At 34.1% G+C, this 20,166-nt stretch overlaps 1 protein-coding gene across 6 annotated transcripts in view; it reads left to right on the top strand.

The window, feature by feature from the left end:
* LOC144440832 (ras-specific guanine nucleotide-releasing factor RalGPS1-like) overlaps positions 1–20,166 on the top strand; it is a 55,158-nt gene that overhangs the window by 8,368 nt on the left and 26,624 nt on the right. For 2 of the 6 annotated variants that reach the window (XM_078130243.1, XM_078130249.1), the window contains exons 1-2: positions 6,492–6,670; positions 15,758–15,852. In XM_078130243.1, the coding sequence (XP_077986369.1) occupies positions 6,601–6,670; positions 15,758–15,852 (165 nt within the window). In that variant the 5' untranslated portion in view covers positions 6,492–6,600. Of the gene's footprint in view, positions 1–2,478; positions 2,582–6,491; positions 6,671–14,248; positions 14,311–15,158; positions 15,181–15,757; positions 15,853–19,934; positions 20,074–20,166 lie in introns of those variants that run through there. The other 4 variants (XM_078130246.1, XM_078130245.1, XM_078130247.1 and 1 more) reach the window with 4 other exon arrangements.

Raw genomic sequence — 20,166 nt, forward strand, 5'->3', positions numbered from 1 at the left:
GATGCTAGTTGAATGAAACATTAATGATATTTGTCAAAATGAAAATATCTCTTTTTTTAAGAGAGAAGAAAAGGAAGCACGGGCAGAACTGTTGAGTTCTGTTTTGAACGAAAGGGTTCCTTTTCAACACATTACCCATAGTAACTAGATGCATGATATTTAAATCCTGATTCTGACAAAATAAAAATGTTCACGTTATTTTTTTCAAAATTAAAGTGAAAATGGTAATATTTTGTATTTGATGTTAGATTGCATGTCTCTTCTGAATGGCAAAACCACACTTGAGACTTCCACATAAATGTCAAACCATGTACTATTATTGGCAGTAAATGAAAACAAGAATGACTGGATCCTTTGACTTGTCAGTTTTACATCTCAGTGGCTTATTCAAAGACTTGAATACCACATATTGTCAGTAAAAAATGGATTACGAAACTGGCTTCAATCTTCAACTAGTTTCGCACCTCGGAGGGCTTTTTCAGTTATGTACATGAAAACCACATTCCAATGTACATGTACTATCAGCAGAAAATGAGTAGACTAGTTTGACATCAATGGTGGGCATTTTCAGTGATTTGAAAACCACATACATGTACATCATGTTACTATTATAGCAGAAAATGCGAGTAAAAACAGCATGAAGCTATTTGGTGGACATTATCGATGATCCAAAACTATCAGTATGTTTTATGTTTTGTGTACAATGATCAGTGAGCGGAAAGAGATTATGTCAGCCAGACAAGTAATGAAACCAGTTGTTCTTGCATTGAAGTACTTCCCAGTGTCTCTGTATTTACTAGTTCAATTTCTCTCTCTCTCTCTCTCTCTCTCTCTCTCTCTCTCTCTCTCTCTCTCTCTCTCTCTCTCTCTCTCTCTCTCTCTCTCTCCCAAAGGTCATATAATAGTGATTACTATACATGTGTGTGCTGTCATTGAAAATGAATTCTTTTCACTAGCAGCACATTGTTATAAAATCTATTCACCGTGCTTTGCTATTAAAGGTTTAGAAATTCCAGTAAAGTAGTGGGGAATTCTGCATGAGTTTGCGTAGATTTCTATAGCTTGTATCATTATTTTGACAAGTCACTGGCATGACTGGGGAACTAAAGAAATTGATTTTTACCTTACTGCCCATATCGAAAACATTGAGTTAAAATTCATGATTATTTTTGTACATGTACCTGTACGTATGAACCCTTCCCATCTATTTAGTATTTGTATTGCCTAATTTACATTATCTCTATGTAATTATTGTTCAAACAGATAAAAATTTGAAAATTAGGACACTGGGTTGTCATTCTCTCTGTCTAATAATATTGAAATGTGTTGCATATTTAGTATGACATCAAATACTTTTGTTTTTGCAACTAAAAACGATTTATTATAAAATCATACCATTACTGTTTATAATATTTGTCGTAAATTGATAGTAAAGGTATTTTGTTTTGGATTCAAGGTATTCACCCAAGAAGTAAAGGAGGCAGACCCTGCTGTGTAAACTATGGTATAGAAATGTAAAGAATGAGTTTAGCTGTAAGCCATTGCTCTTGAAAAAGAAAACAAAAATCACCCACCGATTACTCAGCGTGGAACGAAAGCTTTGATTCCCCCTGGTGACCAACATTATACTAATTGTGTCTATGTGGTCAATTTCCTGTTCATATTATAATGAGAGTTCTATTTTCAGTAAAATTACGATTCGGAAATTAGGGATAAGTATTAGTGAAGGTGAAACGAGGCATCATGTGTTGTCTGTTTGTGTTCACCATTTTTAACCTGATGACTGCTTTGACTGGTGGTTGCAAGTAGGTTGTTGTTAGACTGATGTAAGTCACGTCGTTAACCGGAGGGTTTGTTATCATGCTACATTTATCCTCGTGTCACGACTAAAAATGTACGCAGAAATCAAAATCATCTTTTCTTGTACGGAACTCAGTGATTTTACGCTTGTGAGAATAGCCAAGATGTATGTTGTCTGTTTGTTCACAGACTGTTCGCGTACCAGTTCAGAATGTGATCACATTTTTGGTTTCATGTTTCTACGGTCATGATTTGAAGAAGAGCACAGAACATGCCTGGTTTGAAACACAGGAGTAATATTTTCTTTCTTTTCAGACTTAATTGAAAGTGATTAGACTGAAATCTACACCGCTTACATCAAGACTGTTATTCTACGTCGTTGAACATCTTGACAGCAACGTTGACCAACATTCTCGCAAGAGCAGGAAATTAGTCTGTCACATTTGAACGATGTATACCAGAGTTCAGTCCTTTTCCCTGATTAGCTTTAACCATTTAATATTTCAGTGTCCTGTTTTATCGTTTTTGCTGTCACAGAGCCATGCATAAGGACATTTTATCCACAAACACAGACCGAAAAACGGTGTGAAGCATATTACAATCCTTGTCTGTGATTATGTTCATCAGTTTGATATTGCGATTAATGTCTTATTTTGTCTTTCTTTTTTTCTGTTGCAGATCCACACGAGAATTTTAACCGCAAAAACAACACATACTGGTACAATTCTGTGATTACTATTTTTTTGTGATGGATATAATGTGATGTTCCCAAAGACCTTAGGTAAGACATGATGACGTAATATATTTTGTCAACAACTGCTGTATTTTTGAAAATACTAGACTGTCAAATAGAATAATCCTGTTTGTTTGTAAGCACTAAAGTGGATACATATGAATGATACAATCTCATACTGCAATTTATGACAATATTTTTCAGTTATGTTGAATATCTGCCTCCAGAACATATTTCAATAATATTGACTAAACAAACAAATGTGTATTGTAGTTCTGGTCATGTACCATTCACAAATAGGTAGCGCAAGCATTGATATTTGGAGGGTGAGGGTAAGAAGTCTTTGTATTTTTGTATTCTTTTTCAAAAGTTGTTGATATTCATACCATTACCAGTTGTACAGTGTTTCTCTCAAACTACAGAAAGGTATGTAGAGTCAGCAGAGATAAAACAGGTACAGTTATCAGGGATTGTATCAGCCTCTTTTGTCAGTCTTCATGTGTGTATGTAAAATTTGAAGTAAAGTACGGTCGATGTAGCTGAAAACAAAACAAAGCTGAAAATAAAACAATGATTTCTGATGTCTTAACTTTTGGACTTTGAATGCTGCACTTTTTAAACATTTTTTTTTTACAAATACAAAGTACAAAAGTTGAAATTTCAAATCCAATAGTGGCAATAGTAGTTGCATTTGTATAGTAACATCTATTCGAGTGTAGTCTAATTTTGTAGAAACCATCCAAATTCCTTTTGAAATTTTTCCTGTAATAGCCCTTGTACACACCCCCTTCTTAGTCAAAGTAGACACTTGCATGTTTCATGTCTTAATGTTTGGTCATATAAGTTTATACCAACACAAGCCTCTCAAATTCCCCTCAGTTGAATTAGTACCTTCTGCAGGGCATGTTGGCTAAGAGCGTGTAGAGTTTTTGGAATGTCCGGTTTGACCTAGAATTCCATAGTGGCCACCATCGAGGTGCCATTTTTTTATAGGCCTGTTTTCACATTGGTCACTTTATCAGCACTTTCTGCAGTGGAAGACTACAAGATGTATGTAAGTCTGGCACCAAATGTAGGTCAGATTATCGTGACCTTGATTATCAAAAGCGTTGTAAAGTGGGGGTTGGTGTATCATTATATGAAGTGGTGGAGAATGACTTTCAAGTGAGCTGTGTTATTCTGTACAGTCATTCCACAAAGGATTTCAAACCATGGAAACAAGTTGAATTGTGGTCAATTTAATCCTCTTGCTACTAGTACCAGGGGGTGATTCCGTGGTACACAAAAATTTACAACTTGGGGGGAAAAAACAATATGAAAGCTTTTCTCTCCAGAATGACTTATCACTGCTAAACACAGAACAGTGTCACAATAATTGCATGAACGTGATTTTGTCAAACATTTTGAATGATGAGAATCTGGAAACGTGAATGATCGTCAAGTGAGCTCTGTGAATTGTAGATAGTGTCATGAAGGGTAAGAATCCTTATGACACATGATAAAATGTTCTATTCTGAACGAAAGGTTGACCTTCAACAGCACTTTGTTAAGTAGCCCCTCGATATACATGTAGAGACCTTAGACCCTCCACATAGACCCTCCACGTGGAGGGTCTATGATTGAACCCAAGTCACTTTTCCTACCAGAAAAAAACGTCTACAAAAAGTTCTACTGGCCTTTGTCAAAGTGCAGATCTTGGAATTAATGGTATTCCCTAGTCCAGAGATAATTCATGTTATGTGGCTACATGTACGTATACTTTACTTCCTAAAAAATTGGCTATACATGTATGGTCATGAAATTTATTGCTGCATACAGCAAATAGCGGCTTTCTTATTTGCAGTGTATATTTTTAACAAGAGAATTCATTTGAAAACTGAATATAACGCTTTCACTTTTCAGCAGTTTATTGAGTTTCTGTTACCATTCATGATGTAATACTAAAGGCTTGTGAAGAAGTCAGCGAAATGTGCAACCCCAGTCATTTTGATTACTTCCATCAGATACTTCTCAGCTTATCATCTAATTATCTTTAAATTGTGTCAATTGTTATTTAATCATGATTAATGCCGAAACAGTAGTCAGGTATTACAGTAGGCAGGAGTGATAATTTATGTTTTAATCATCCGTAGGTAATGAGTTGGGAACCGACTGTATAAACATCCATTATAGAAATATAATACTTTTGATGTCTGTTTATGATTACTTGTGAAAGCCTAGTGGTTAACCTCTGAACTTTGACCTACGACACCAATTCTTCTGAATGTCTTGAATTTAATGGAGCGTACTTGCGAAATTGACATGAAAACAAATTAAGGCCAAATGACAGTAAGTTGTGGATGCTAGTAGAACTCAATTGTGGATACCATTTTCAGCTCAACTTGTCACTTTTTCAGACATGTCAGGATAGATGAATGTATTGGGAGAAGAAAGTTGGTGATTGAAAACATTGTAAAATTGTTCGCACTTACACTTTTCTTAACATGATATACTCAGTGTACTTATAGCTCTTTAAGATAAATTTATCATGTACAAATAAATATCACATTAATTTGACATTCTGTGAAGTGTGTGATTAGTAAAAGCTTTTAATTTTAAGAAATTTATCCACAGATTTTTGAAATTTGTTGTACTTGTAAATGCAATATATTTCAGAGTTTGCATCTACCATGATTCTGTAATTATCTTTGCTAGTGAATGTTCTCAATACTTCAATTTAATTCTTGAACTGTCAAAAGTCTTAGGAGAACAAAATGTATGAAAAGAAGGAATTGTGTGAATAATCGTCCTCCTCTGGCCTTTATACTGTACTACATGTATACGTTACATGTAGTGTGTGCAACATGATCATGTGAGATCTTGAGAAATTGATGTAAATTAACATAAAAATAAACCTTTATGTTCAAATTCATCACAATTCTAAAATCATATATCTCTGTTGAGAATATAGGGAAGTTTTATTTACAATTGATGTATTATTCTCTTTACCTGAAATAATACTTTACCTCCTTGGCATGTCATAAAATAGCAATCAATTTGATTTCTTGGTATGACTTCTGCTCTATACAACTGTACGCTATAAGCACACATGAGAATAATTTGCAATTGACATTCTTCTTCTTCTATTTTGACCTTTTAGTATGACTGAGGTAAATATAATAGTGTTTTGCCAAGGATGGTAAATGGATGAAGTCTACCATGGCTTCCCATCAGTCACTTTACCAAGGTTCCCATATGAAATTACATGTATGGTATAATGACAATGTATGGGAAACTATAATACAAGAAGGACAGTTAATGGACTTTGGGTCCATAGTATCGAATGAAAATTTTAACTCTGAGGCTCAAAACATTTCTAGGGGATCGATCCCAAATTTTGGCCGACATCTTATCAGCATTGTCACTTCCAAGAAATTTACAAACTCTGTGACTGTGAGTCGAAATTTTCATTAAATTGAAACTTGAATACTGTAAACCAGGAAATTTTCGTTAAAGACTTATTTCCGCACATTTTGCTGGGAAACAAAAATGCAAAACTAAGTATGTGACTAAAAATGCCGTCTTGTAAATGAACACGATGTACCAGTCTGGTAATTAGTTAAAATTAGTCTTTGAGAACTTGCTGTAAAATTGCACAATAGGTTTACACTACATGTAGTTATATTATATTTTATACCACATTTCTCCCTCCCTGTCTTCAGGTTCCCCAACCTACAGTGAACACACCACACAGGTGTAGTGAATTATGCACCATAATATGTGAGTGACCTGAGTTGACCTCCCTGTCAATATGTCCCCTTTTTGGTACATAGAAACCATGGTATGATGTCAACAATCCTGTCATTGTTGTCAAGGGGAGGTTAACCCATACCTGGATTACCCAGTATACCTCCAGGGTCACCTGACTTACTCCCTATAGCCATGACTAATTGTTTATTGACAAAGTAGGAAGGAGAAGGGGGTTTCTGTCAAAAAGCTATACACAGGGAAGTCAGCTTTTTAGACCGTCCATACCAGGATTTTAGTCGGTGAATAAGTGTGTGCATGTCAACAGCTTTTCTGACAAGATGGCTCTCGGTTTAACATACAAAAACAGAATCAGTCAGAGCTGTGGTGACCTGTTAGAGCTTATTAAAGGTCAGTTTAGGTTAATTTTCTTTATTCGGAAGTCATTTTCCTATCATGTGATGCAGATCGATGAATTGTTTGCACTTCCTATGTGACGTCCATTGTTTGTAGGAAGTTGGCAAATATTCAGGTTACGTCTCAACTAAAATAGACAAAGAGGATAAAGGTTTTTCCGGACGCTGTAGGTGGTTGATCATTGTGGTGTAGTTGTCTGAGTCACTGCACTGTTGTAGTCATACAGTGTCAGTCTGTGTTGGTTTATTGCTGGTAGATGTTTGTATGCGGCAGACATGTTTTGGTATTTTTCTGAAGAAAACATTTTGCGTGTGTGTATGCTTTATTTTTGAGACCGGCAGTTTTTATTTTGATAACTGTGGCATATATCACCTTTTTATAATATGGTCATAAATTTATACATCATATTTATGTGAAAGTGTTGATCTGATATATTTACATGTCATATGATATAATTCCAATTTTATAAAATTGGCTACACCAGGATTTTAGGTACAGTGTTTGCAAAGGTTCCAACAGGAACTGCAAACTTGTCAAACATGACAGCTACATGTAGTGTCAGAGACACAGTCAGTTACTTCCCTATGTTACACAATCAAGACATCTAATCAGCAGTTTTCAACAAGTTACGCTCAACTATTACATCACTTTGAATTGATAGGAAAAGGTTTTCCAAGCCCATATGTACCTGTAGACATCAAGAACTATCACTACTTAAACTGTTCCACTATTCCAACTGACATTTTCATTATTTGAATTTACAAGAACAGGAGCGAAAATTGAAAAATTCAAAATGTCAGGAATAGTGTAGCGTTAGTTGTTCTCAAGTCTACAGTAGGATAAGGTTTGCCCAAAGACTAAAGGCTAACTGGCTTGACAGTGCTGTACACCTAAATACAGCCACCTGTGATGAAACACAGCTGTGAGCTAGGATATAGTGCATATGAAAGTCAAACCACAGTATATGATTGAACAGTCTTTAAGTGTCCATATGGATGAGGATTGTGTATTTATTTTGGATTTTAATTTTATAAAACAATTTTATCATGGCGTCCTTACTTGAAAAATCAATGTAAAACAACAGAGACAAAGTCTGTGTTTGTAACTCAGTACATTGTAAAAAGCTATAAAAAAAAAAAAAAAAAAAAAAAAAAGTGTGTCACATTTATTAGTCTCAATTTATTGAGTTGCAAACACAGACTTGGGCTATGTTGTTTCACATTGATTTTTCAAGTAGGACGCCATGATAGCTATCGTGGTTGACACACAAGTTTGCCATGATAAAATTGTTTTATTAAAATTAAAAATCCAAAATAAATACACACCCCTCGTCCATATGGACACTATAATAAAGCCAAAATTTAGAGTTTATAATTGAATTTATGTGTATTATATATCAATAAATCTCAACGGAAATTAATTTAGTGGTATGTCTGACACGAATTGGAATGATCGGTGAGAATAGTTAAATTCGTAATACTAAGTTTTGTACACAAGAATATTCAATAGTATGATCATACTTCATAGCTTGGTAATAGTTACTCAATAAATAATCATGTTGTGTGACCAAAATTGATAAATCAATTTGGTGTATACTCCTGTAAATCTTACCTGTTGGATGTAAATATGTCACTGTACTGGTGCAATGTGCACTTGATTAGGACTCTATCTATCTATCTAGCAATTGATGGTACTGTAACTATGTATGCTGGCTTGATGCCTATATTCGTATCTTTGTATATATGTTGTATATATTCTTAATACGATCTCTTTTCAACTTTTTAATATGTGAAATCAAATATGAATGCTAGCAAGTTATAAGAATATTCAAATGGTATGATCCACAGCTCACCCAAAAACTGTTGATTAAGTAGATGTACTGTCTGCAACATAAGAATTGGGTTAATAAGATCAATAAATAGGGACATTATTCCAGTACATGTAGTGACTTTGTATGTATTTTAAAACAGCTGTTCTACCTCAGCTGACATACAAATTATTTTTTGCTGCTTCAATGGAAAAACATGGGTCTTGCTTCACTGCGAAAATACATTAGTGCTGATGTCAGCTTGCCTGACTAGTAATTCTTTCTGGCTAATGTTAGATTCTAGTTCATATTACAGACATCAATATAAATTTTACGGTACTGCAACTAAAATCTTTCCAAAAAAATAAACACTTTAAAATTAGCTTTTAATAAGAAAAAAAATGTATATGAACATTTTAGAGATGAAACACAGGGGAAAAATGAACAAAAAAAGAGTGAAAGAAAAAATATTTGAGGAAAATAATGGGATCAAGAAATATAAAAGACTTCATTCATTTGCGTACATGCAGGGATATGGTTGCAGTGTTGATGATGATGTCATCAAGGGTCAAAGGTCAAAGCATTTAGGATAATTTTATATATTATTATGCAGACAGTGAACTGACTGTAGGTGATTAACAGGATATTGTCACTGATATCGATACTTCCCTAGAATTCAGCATTACGTGTAACATAGTGACACCCAGTGTGATACTAGTGTATAACTGTTTAGAAAATTGTTTTCATGAATTTTTAATATAAAAGTAAAAAAAAATGAAAGAAATGTTCGTCGCTATGCAGAAAGTGAATGTTCATGCAGACAGTGAGTGATGAAGAAGATATTGTTAATTAATAATGATATTTCCGTTGCATTCAGCATAGCAATATTGACATATTAGTACAGAATTTTTTTTTATGAATATTTGTTTAAAAAATGAAGAAAAAAATGAAGCCTATTTTTAGAGGACTATCTGTTTCAGTGTATGTCAACGAACTTTAATGTCTTACAAAGTGTGTCTAGAATTTCAAGCTCACAGCTCTGAGCTGAAATGTTATCCGAGACTACTCGATTGGCTCATTATTTCTCAAGCACCACGGAGGCTAGAAAATAGTCATTCAGTTCTGCCATCCGTGTATAACTATAATTGTAGGAATAGCGATCAATTGTAAAAACAAGATTAATTTGTGTCTATTTAGAAGTAGCGGTCGTGTTCTCCTGTGCAAATTTTCAATTTCGCATTATTGAATTCTTATAGAATTTATTGCACTATTCAATACACTATTCAGTTCAATTCAATGAAAATGAAGTTTATTATATATTGCAATTGTATAGTTTCATTGAAAGTGAAAAAAATGTGAATTTTTCATCGTCTAAATGTTTTATTTCAACATATGCAGTGTGTGGGTGTTCTGGTTATTGGTAGAGTTTTACTTATTGGAATTGTTTACATGGATGTCAGATATTAGCTTTCATGGTTTGAATTTTGTTTGGAATTGGTTAAATAAATACATTGATATTTATGTGACAATTGAGTTGGTTGGGTGTAGCCCCTTCGCTGTGGTCAGGGGTCATTCATTCCTGGAATGTCATGGCATTTCAAAAGACTCCTAGAAAAATGTGATTGATTCCCGGATACTCCTGGAAAATCGTTTTACTCCATGATCACAATTACTGTCATAAAAGTGTCAATTAGATTCGGTGAGAAATATGTATTAAAAAGCAGGTGTGTTGACAAATAAAATTATAATTAAGTAGTTATTCTTACAGACAGGAAGTCACTTGATTAGGACTCCTACATGTATCTATCTAGCAATTGATGGTACAGTAACTGTGTATACTGGCTTGATGTCTATATTCGAATATTCGTATATATGTCGTCTATTCATAATACAATCTCTTCGCAACTTTTTAAGAAAAGAGTTCAAGTTTTTATGTATGATAAATTATCTGAATTAGAAGAAAGTGAGTTTGTTTATTTCTGATAGTCTGGTTTTGTTCTAATTTCATTTTCATCCATATGTAGTTCGGTCAGATTTTGTCTTTTTTAGTATATTTTGTATGTTATGTATTATATTTCATCATTCTTTTAATAACTTTTGTGATATTTTATGTAAAAGGACAACAATGGAAATATGTTGTTAAAACTTTTCTGTGTCATCCTCGGCAAAGGTATTCAGTGATGTATCTGTTTTGTCTTCCATGTGAATGTGATAGCTGTCGTATTGTATATATCTGTTTTAGTTTGTGGTTTTCCAAATATTTTTATCAGTCAGTCAATCTGTGTGTAAACAGTATGAATAAGCAGAGCAGACCAATTGTTGACTTTTGGGGCTGTTGATAGGGGAAGGGTTGATCACAACGCAATCTTACATTCTTCTGTATGAATTGAAAGTAAGATGAGAGAAATACTAGTATATAAGAAAAAAAGACATAATTTCTGAATCAGCTACAGGATCTTGTAAAAAAATTCCTTGCAGACATACATTGTATATGTACATTTGTACATTTGTACTAGTATTTATTATATCATATGTCTGAGGAAAAGTGTGAACACGATCAGGTATTTAAAAAATCAATTCATTATGAAAATCAGTATTTTCAACACGGATTATTTTGATGTATAATTGGCAAATGTTCATGTCTCTCTGTCAGTACATGTACATTTGTAGTTGTTGGTGTGACCCTGTTCAAAGTGATATTGCTAATCACAAGCCATGTATGTGGTCATTAATAATGATTAACAACATTGCCAGGTAGGAAATGTGACTTGACTGCAATGATGGGAATAAAATTACATGTAAGAAGACAAGAAAAACATTTCTAATTCAAAAAGCAGCGCATTCTCCGTACCTGTAATAACATTTTATCTCATGCTAAAGGGTCAAAATAGAACAAGAAGGTCGACTTTTTCTCACCTGCGGTCGTGCCCATACATGTAGTAATGCGTGTGAAGCACGTGGAGTGGAAGTTATGGTGTCGACCAAGAAATCAAATGTTCGTTGTTTTTATGATGTGCCTAAGCAGTATTATTCTATTCCAGGTACTGAGAGTTCTGATAATGTACATGTAACTCATTTGAAATATAGTGTTTTAGACAAATATACATTTGGAAGATTTTTGATAAATAAATTGGGTTGAAAAATGCCAAAAAGTACCATAGAAGAAGAATGTGAAAGTTCTTGTGGTGGGAAATTGCAAGGTTTATTTTGTGTAATCAGGATTTTATGCCCCCTCAGCAGATTTCTAGTTATTCTCTCATGATTGTAAATGCTTACCTGTCACTGGTTGTATCCAGTCGTGATCAGATTTTATGCCCCTCAGCAGATTTCTAGTCAATTTTCTCACGATTGTAAATGCTTGCCAATCACTGGTTTTATCCAGGACTGTCATGATCAGATTTCAAATCCCCTCAGCAGATTTCTAGTCAATTCTCTCACTATTGTAATGTAAATGCTTGCCTGTCACTGGTTGTATCCAGGACTGTTGTGGTCAGATTTCTATTAAAGCCCCCTCAGCAGATTTCTAGTTAATTCTTTCACAATTGTAAATGCTTGCCTGTCACTGGTTGTATCCAGGACTGTTGTGTGATCAGATTGCTAAACCCCCTCAGCAGATTTCTAGTCAATATTCTCTCACTATTCAGGACTACATGTAGTGTAACACAACACCTGAAATCAAGTCTACATGATTCACAACTCTTTGATGGATGAACAATGATGTGTTAAAGTACAAGTCTATGGAAATCACTGTGTTCACTTCCTTGCCTCAAGATATATGCATTCAATACACCTATTTTAAGCGTCTTTATAGGGTCGTGTTATTACCCTGTGGAATAAACTCTGATTCTGAAGGCAGTGCAGATTTTTATCCTTAAGATGTAATACAGCAGTAACCTTCTCAGGGGTTTAGACTCTTAGAATAGACATGTCATGTCAGATTTATTTATCAAAAGCTATATTTTAACTGTTAACAAAGATGTCAGGTACTAATTTATGAGTAAGATGTACGCAAAAGTTGTGCTAACTAAATAGCTGTCAATGAATGATTCATACACTAGGTTGCAAAAAAATTGAATTTTTTTTTTTAAAAACTGGAAAACAAAAGATCATTACTTTTTCCAATTTCTTCTGTTCTACTTTCAAATTTTTGTAGTTTTTTCCCAAGATCTGTGTTTTTTCAAAGAATGGCAGGTGTAAAAAGGTGATGAAATTTTGAGTTTTCTAAATGTACAGAGTAGGTTTGGAAGGAAAATAAGGGGAATTAAAAATCTTTTACTATAGTATAAATAGTATAAATTTTTCTAGAAGTTTCATCATAAATTGTTTTTGTATTTTACAGTGATAAATTATGTTTAGTATGTCACAATTGTGTTTACTATTTTATCATATCAAATGAAGTAAAATTTTGAGTTTCTATCTTTCACTAACATTCTCAGTGAGCCCCTGATCAAAAATGGCTGCAATGAATAAAAAAAAGAAGTATCCATTACCACTAAATATTATTTCAAAATTAAAAGTTTGTCAACATTTTGTGTTTAAAAATGATGAAACATGTTTAGTATTTGACCAAAATTGTTCATATGTCATAAAATGTACTGACTAGTATTTCCGAAAAATATTTTCTTATTTTCATAAAACCTAATGTTCAGATATAGCGTGTTTTATTTCACTTCCTGTGATATATGTAACCATGAATTGAAGGTCTTAACCCTTTCATGACTAGAGACGAGTTTTAAATAATATGGGGACCCAATTTATATGAATATTTTCATAATTACAATAATATTACTTTGTTAGGAACTAACATTTCTTTAATTCCAGTCTAAAATGAAGTTGATATATGCCAAAAAGTTACATAAAACAAGAATTTTGTCCAAACAATTTTGACGGGAATGTTTTCAGTATTGAAGGGGTTAAAAGAATGATGCAGTCACATGCCAATTATTTCTATCCGAGATAAAAGTCATTCCAGTTCACTGGTGTGAGTAAAAGCAAACATTATCATCGCATTATATTACCAGTTGTTATTAACCAACCTAGAGTGAATCACTATGTCAAGGTTGCATGAAAAGTAGTTAAAATTCTGGCTTTTTAATCACAATTATTAGTAAATATTTCTGTTTTAAATTTATGACAACACAAAAAAGGAGAAGATATACTTGTTTATGTAAATTCATCACTTTGAAAATTTAAAAAAAAATACAAGCCAAAAACAGAAAATATACTTGCTTTCATTTTTAAAAAACAAACTCAAAAATTATAAATATTTGATTTATTTTTTAAATTAACAATTCTGTGGTTCATATCTTGAATATGTTTGGATATTTATTTGGAATGTAATTGTAAGAAAATATTTTTTTTTAAATTGCAAAATTCAGAATAACTATTTATTCAATATCGTAATTTCTAAAAAAAGAAAACAATAGAGTAAGAATCATTTGATAGTATCGATGCAAGGTATCGACTCAAATTTCAGTTTAGTCTTTCATAAGATTTATTATTTAAAGTTTAATATTACATACTGTCATACATTACAAATATAAAAATTACTCATCTGACAGAAATATCACTCTCATTCATACATCTGTTTTTAACCCCGTGAATGACAAAACAGAAAATAATTCAGTTACCCTCATATTCTCATACCATAAGGTATGTGACACTGAAAGTATTGAATCATTTTTAGTCATTTTTGACAATCGATCAAATTGAGTTTATAAAAAAAAAAAAAAAAAAAAATATCCAGTAGACTTGTACAGGAAATGCCAATCAGTATTGTACACATACATCATCAGCATGTTCATCATACACTCAGGCCTGTTTGCAGGTAAAAACCAAATACCTTCTAATTTTTTTGAAAATTTGAACATTTGTTTTACTATTTATTGTGTTGTTGTCAGTGGATGTAAAGCCCAAATGGATGACAGAACTGGCACCTCCAGCTGCTCCATTTTCCAACATATTCTGACTGCCTTCAGAAGATTTCTATCACACAGTGTTTTACCCTACTTTATTGTATCTTGTCACAATATCACGTAGCTGGCATCATCCTCTTGTGATAACAGGTTTTTTTTTCATACTTTTTGTATGCAAAATTAGCATCATAAGTATACCTCAGTTACTCAGTTGTTTGTGTGATTCACATGTTTTTCCAAAAGTCAGAAAAAGTACAATGATTGATTTGACTGCTAACTGAAAGGGAAATCGATACCCATGTAAGAATTGACACATGAAGGGAAAATTGTTGATGACATGCCTGATGCATGTATTAAAATAGACACAAGGTTTCTCTGAATAAGGAAAGTGGTTGGGATAAAGACGATCCATCTCTCATTAGAATTTCCAGACGTAGTTCCATCATAAAGACATCACAACGTCAGTTTATAACCGTTACATTGTAAAAACCACTCAATGAAGGAAACATACACAGTAAATGTAAGTTGGAGTAGGAACCTAGTACTAGGTTATGAGACTGTTATTATCGTCTTCAAGTATGCTTTTCGTAATGTCGACATCTCTATTTATAAGATACAGACATGCCCAGAATGTAGATGTAGTCAATGCAGTTTCCGTCACAGTATTGTGTACTAGGGAAGCTTTAGTACTCACGTAGTAGGTACTGTCAAGGCTTTCTCTACCCAGATGCCAATTAGGTAAATTTGTGCGAAAATCACGGATCTTCACACTGCTAGTATTGGTAATTTCTGACCTTAACAATGTTTTTTTTTTCAATGTACATTTGTGATGATGGGACACTGAATAGAGTATAAAAAGTCACTGATACAGAAATTTGGTATTTCAAAGTAATGACATAAGGCAAGCATTTTAGCCCTTGGTATTTTAAATGATGAATTTTAATACCAGTTTCACCTTTTTTTTCTCTCTGATAAAAAGCAAGTAATGACGTATCATTAGTCTCAAAATTCTAGACTACTGAAAATGCTGTGTAGACTGTTTTGAAAAATCAAAACTGAGGTTAGAAAGTGTTTCTTTAGTTGACACAGCCAAACCTAGAGACTTGGTTATTCGACTTGACAATGACATTCTGTTTGGCCCAGAATATTCTGGCCAAGCAGCATTTTCAAGCTAGATACCAAGTCCCATGGCTTTTGACACCCAAATATCATCCTGCAAAATTAGGAAAGTCACTGACTTTTCATTCTCATATATGAATCTATTCACGTGTGCCACCTCATCCTTCCCAGAGTGAAATTCATGTGTGGGTTATATAAATGATAGTGATATTCATTTGACATTTTTTTGTTTGTTTTCAGGTGCAATGAATCAACCTCATAAGCCTTTGAGACATGAAAAATCTGAAGATGAAGACGATCACAGACCAACCACTCCAAAACTGCTGTCAACTGAGGTAGGTGTCCGTTTGAATATCTGCCACCAACCTCAGTGTGTCTGCCTATGTTGACTGTTTGTATATCCATGCTGTGTATTAGAGTACATGTTCTGTTATCTGTCCCTACTTGTGTTTGGATGTCTGTCCATACTTGTTTTTGGTTGTGTACTTGTCCATACTTGTGTTTGGCTGTCTGTCCATACTTATGTAGGGGTATTTGTCCATACTTTTGTTTGTGTGTCTGTCCATACTTGTGTTTGGATGTGTGCTTTCATATCCATACTTTGTTTGTGTGTCTGCCCATACTTGTGTTTGGTTGTGTGCCTGTCCATACATGTTTTGGGTACAGTATTTATATTATCTATACTAATTTTTGAATATATGCCCAATCTTTGCTCCATGGGGGTACATCATCAAATGTATCCCAGAGAGACTCTTGCTGGCTTTCAAATCTATTATCTTCCATGTACTACTTTGAAAAACTAATAATGAGACTCTAGGCTTCATTCAAAGGGTATTTATATCAGGACATATTTTTAAACTCAACAGCTAGAGCTGTTCGAGCATACGAACTGACAATTGACCAAAGGCAGCAGGTTGTCATAGTCTACTTTAAACATGTATATTACCCACACAATGTGTATGTGCATGTGTAAAGTATATGTGTGTGCACACGTGTGTGCGTGCGTGCATGCCTGCCTGTGTTTCCCATTGACATAATACATTTGTACTGTATGTACATGGATACACAGATCGACAGATGGATGTGTGTGTGTGTTTGAATCTGTTTGTGTACATGTGTGTGTTTTTTGTGTCTACATTATTGTGTGCTTACTGGTACAAACATTCATTTGTACTTAAACATTCGTAATGTCTGCAAGTTACCATAATATATGTATATAGACAGATCGACACTCAGTATGCCATAACATTATTATAATACAGTATATTATGCCAGGATTTTGACACAAGTACCTACATGTACAAGTACAACCCATAACACCAAAGTAAAGCGGTTTCTGTATGTACCATAACCGTTTATAGCATCCATATCACATGTAAAAGTATACTGTTTCATTTGCTAATTGACCAAAGTAGAAAGGCCACATGCTAGGCTTGCAAATTAAACCAATTGAACCAGTTTGCTTTTACACTTGATATGAATGCTATAAATGAGTGTAGCATATATAGAGAAAGTGCTTTACTTCAGTGTTTATACTCAGTTGTATATTGTTATCATAATCTTCAAATTTCAGCTGTCACATACTTGCTCGTTTCTTCTTTACTCCATTCTACTCATCGTAACATAGATTTCCTGCACTTTCAATAATAATGTTATAGGCTTTAGCTCTTACAAGGGTTATTCCTCAAATGTCAGCTATTTATAAATTTATTGGACCATGTACATTTTATCTTTAAGTTTGTTTTTTTTTCATATTCTTTAAGATGTCAGGCTTCCAATCTTTGCCTGTGGTAAATACCAAATCTAAGCTAATACCTGCAGACAGACTACAACTTGACATAAATCCTTAAAAACCTGTTGTGTTTATCAGTCTACTTCTCAGTAGTGCAGTAAGTCCTAGTAACAGAAAGAGAGAAGTCAGCTAAATATTACATGTAGATTTCTATACCTTAGACTTTAATTTTGTGTAAAATACCTGGAAAATTCCAGTATAGTCTGTTAACTTAGATATATGTACGTTGAGCTGTGCAGTCCTATCTGGCTTCCAAATAGACTGTAAGATCCGTTGTGTTGCTTCGCCCTCACCGCACCCCTTCAAGGCGTACCTTACAGACTAACTTCTAAACCAGTGAGTAGTACAGGGTTCGCACGGTCCTGGAAAACCCTGGAAAACCCTGGAATTTCAAACCCTCCCTGGAAAGCCCTGGAAAACCCTGGAAAATGCGCCCTACCCCTGGAAAACCCTGGAAAATGATCATGTTCAATCGATCGATTAATATTGACGATCGTCATGTCTGTGCTCGAGCCACCCATTCATATGATTCTGAATCTTGTAAATGTGAAATCGCAAAAATATTTTCAAAGTCTTTCGCCACGGTGATGACTCAAAATTCACGCCGATTGAACCCAGACAGTCAAGCGATCGTTCCACGAGACACTTTGCCCCACAGACCGTTCCTATGATTAGTTGAATGGGTGCCGCAGTGTTTCTTTCGATCTTGCGTATATTGCTACTCCGTTCATCTCCCAGTCGTCATTTCAGGGACATGATATTGTAACAGTCCCGGCCGGGGGTAACATGTACAGTAGGTCTGTTAACAAGATTATCGTAACACTATAGCGAGTATGAAAGCATCATCAACCTCGATTAGAAATTGTTACAAGTTCGGCGCACGAGTCGACATACTATTACTACAAGCTCAGGCACTAGGCATGGCAATACTAGGGCCATGGAAGTATAAACCATGCTAGGGCTTAGGGAAGTGCAGTTGAATTTCCGGGTTGTGACTTTTATGTCATCGATAAATGGGTATTTGTGTTACATGTTCTAAAAGAATAAACTACTGTTTTATGTTGTCGGTACAGTAACATTCGTCAATGGTCAAGTTGAGTTGAGAAATCGCGATGTTCCGCAACTCGTGGCATCCGTACATAAACATCGAGACGCAAGCGATGAATGTATTCAGTTATTCATAGCTCGAAATTTCGTTACGTAAATGACGTTTTTATTTAAAATTTTGAAGAAAAAAATTATTTTAGGTTACTTATAAATCTAGTAACATCAAACCATACAATAACGAGGACAAACTTTAGTTTTTGATTTATTTTTCTGGATATGTCTGAATTAGACTGACGAATGCTGCGACTCAATCTTACACGATCAATGGACCAGCTTGACGAAACGGCTACTTTGGGGGTAGGACAGAGGTTTCTCCGTTAATCTTAGCATGTAAATGTGGTATTGAAACCAATATCTTGCATAGTGTGGATTGTCTTTAGAATGTTTTGTGACATATGGGAACTGTTGTTGATTTTTCTCGTCCACATCAGACAATTAGATGTCATTCAAAAAATATACTTTAGTGTCAACACCCCTGGAAAATGGCCAAAATCAATATGAATACCCCTGGAAAACTGACGAAAAACCCCTGGAAAGTCCTGGAATTTTGTTTTGCTTTAAGTGTACGAACCCTGGTAGTAACTGATCATAGTGTGGCACAAATGTTGTATCTTACAGTCTAGTAGATTATATATATATATATACCTATAAACTGCTCTTCACAAAAACACTGTGATGTCTGAAATTTAATTGAAATATAGTAGACATCATGATATAAGAGCTACGTCATCCCCTTGAAAACGGGATCAATGAGTTAAATGTAAATTGATTAATATTTATAATTCCAGTCATTAAAGATCAGTAAGAATATTGTTTACTAACCTATTTGTATGTAATTATTAAAATCTGTTTGAACTTTTTAAATTATTTATCTCGTACACAATCGAGAACAAATTAATTTAATTTGCATATGATGACATGCGAACACTTCATGAATATGGTGACATGTATACATATTATAAATGCGGTGACATGTGTATAGTTTATGCAAATGGAATGTGTGTACAATTTATGTAAATCAGAAGGTGAAAGGTTACAGCCAGTACCACCAGGTCACAGTTCATTGTCAAAACCATTACATGTGAATTCCTGAGACAGAAAGGTAAACAAACAACATGTCCAAATATTAAACTTGACTCTAATATAGTGATCCTGACAAGGACTGAGAATGTCAACAAGTGAAGGTCAAAGACAGCATTAAAACATGTTTGCCGTGTAATTATGAATAATTAAGATATATATAGAAGCCATTAGTCTTGGAAATTATTATGTAATTATCAGCTATAGCGACTGCTTTGTGAGGAAATTGTCAGTTTGTGAAGGAGCAACAGATGTAAATGAAGTGTCGTTTGTGGTATGGGAGATGTAACATTGGATTAATATTGTACTGAATGATATGAGTAATTGTGTAAACACAGGTAAGTCAATAATTGTTGAGGCGGTATGAGACCTTTCCATGAAAGGGTAGGGGACGTGCGTCAATAACAGCAGTTTAGTGGATTCATTTACCTACATGGACTAGAACAAAGGTGCATGTATACCAGTACACAGATGGATTTAGAAAAGTCTTAAGAGATATACAGAGGTTGTAGTTACGTTACATTTGAAATCCAGGATGCCTTATCTGCTATCACATATTATTACGTCAGTTATTCAAGTAAGTATATCGATGTTAAAATGTTCAGAACAAAGACTGGAGATATCAAGATGTAATATGATTTTAGGTTAGTGTGTATGCTGTACTTTGTAT

Source organism: Glandiceps talaboti, chromosome 10 (assembly GCF_964340395.1).
Source record: "Glandiceps talaboti chromosome 10, keGlaTala1.1, whole genome shotgun sequence".
Lineage (NCBI taxonomy): Eukaryota > Metazoa > Hemichordata > Enteropneusta > Spengelidae > Glandiceps > Glandiceps talaboti.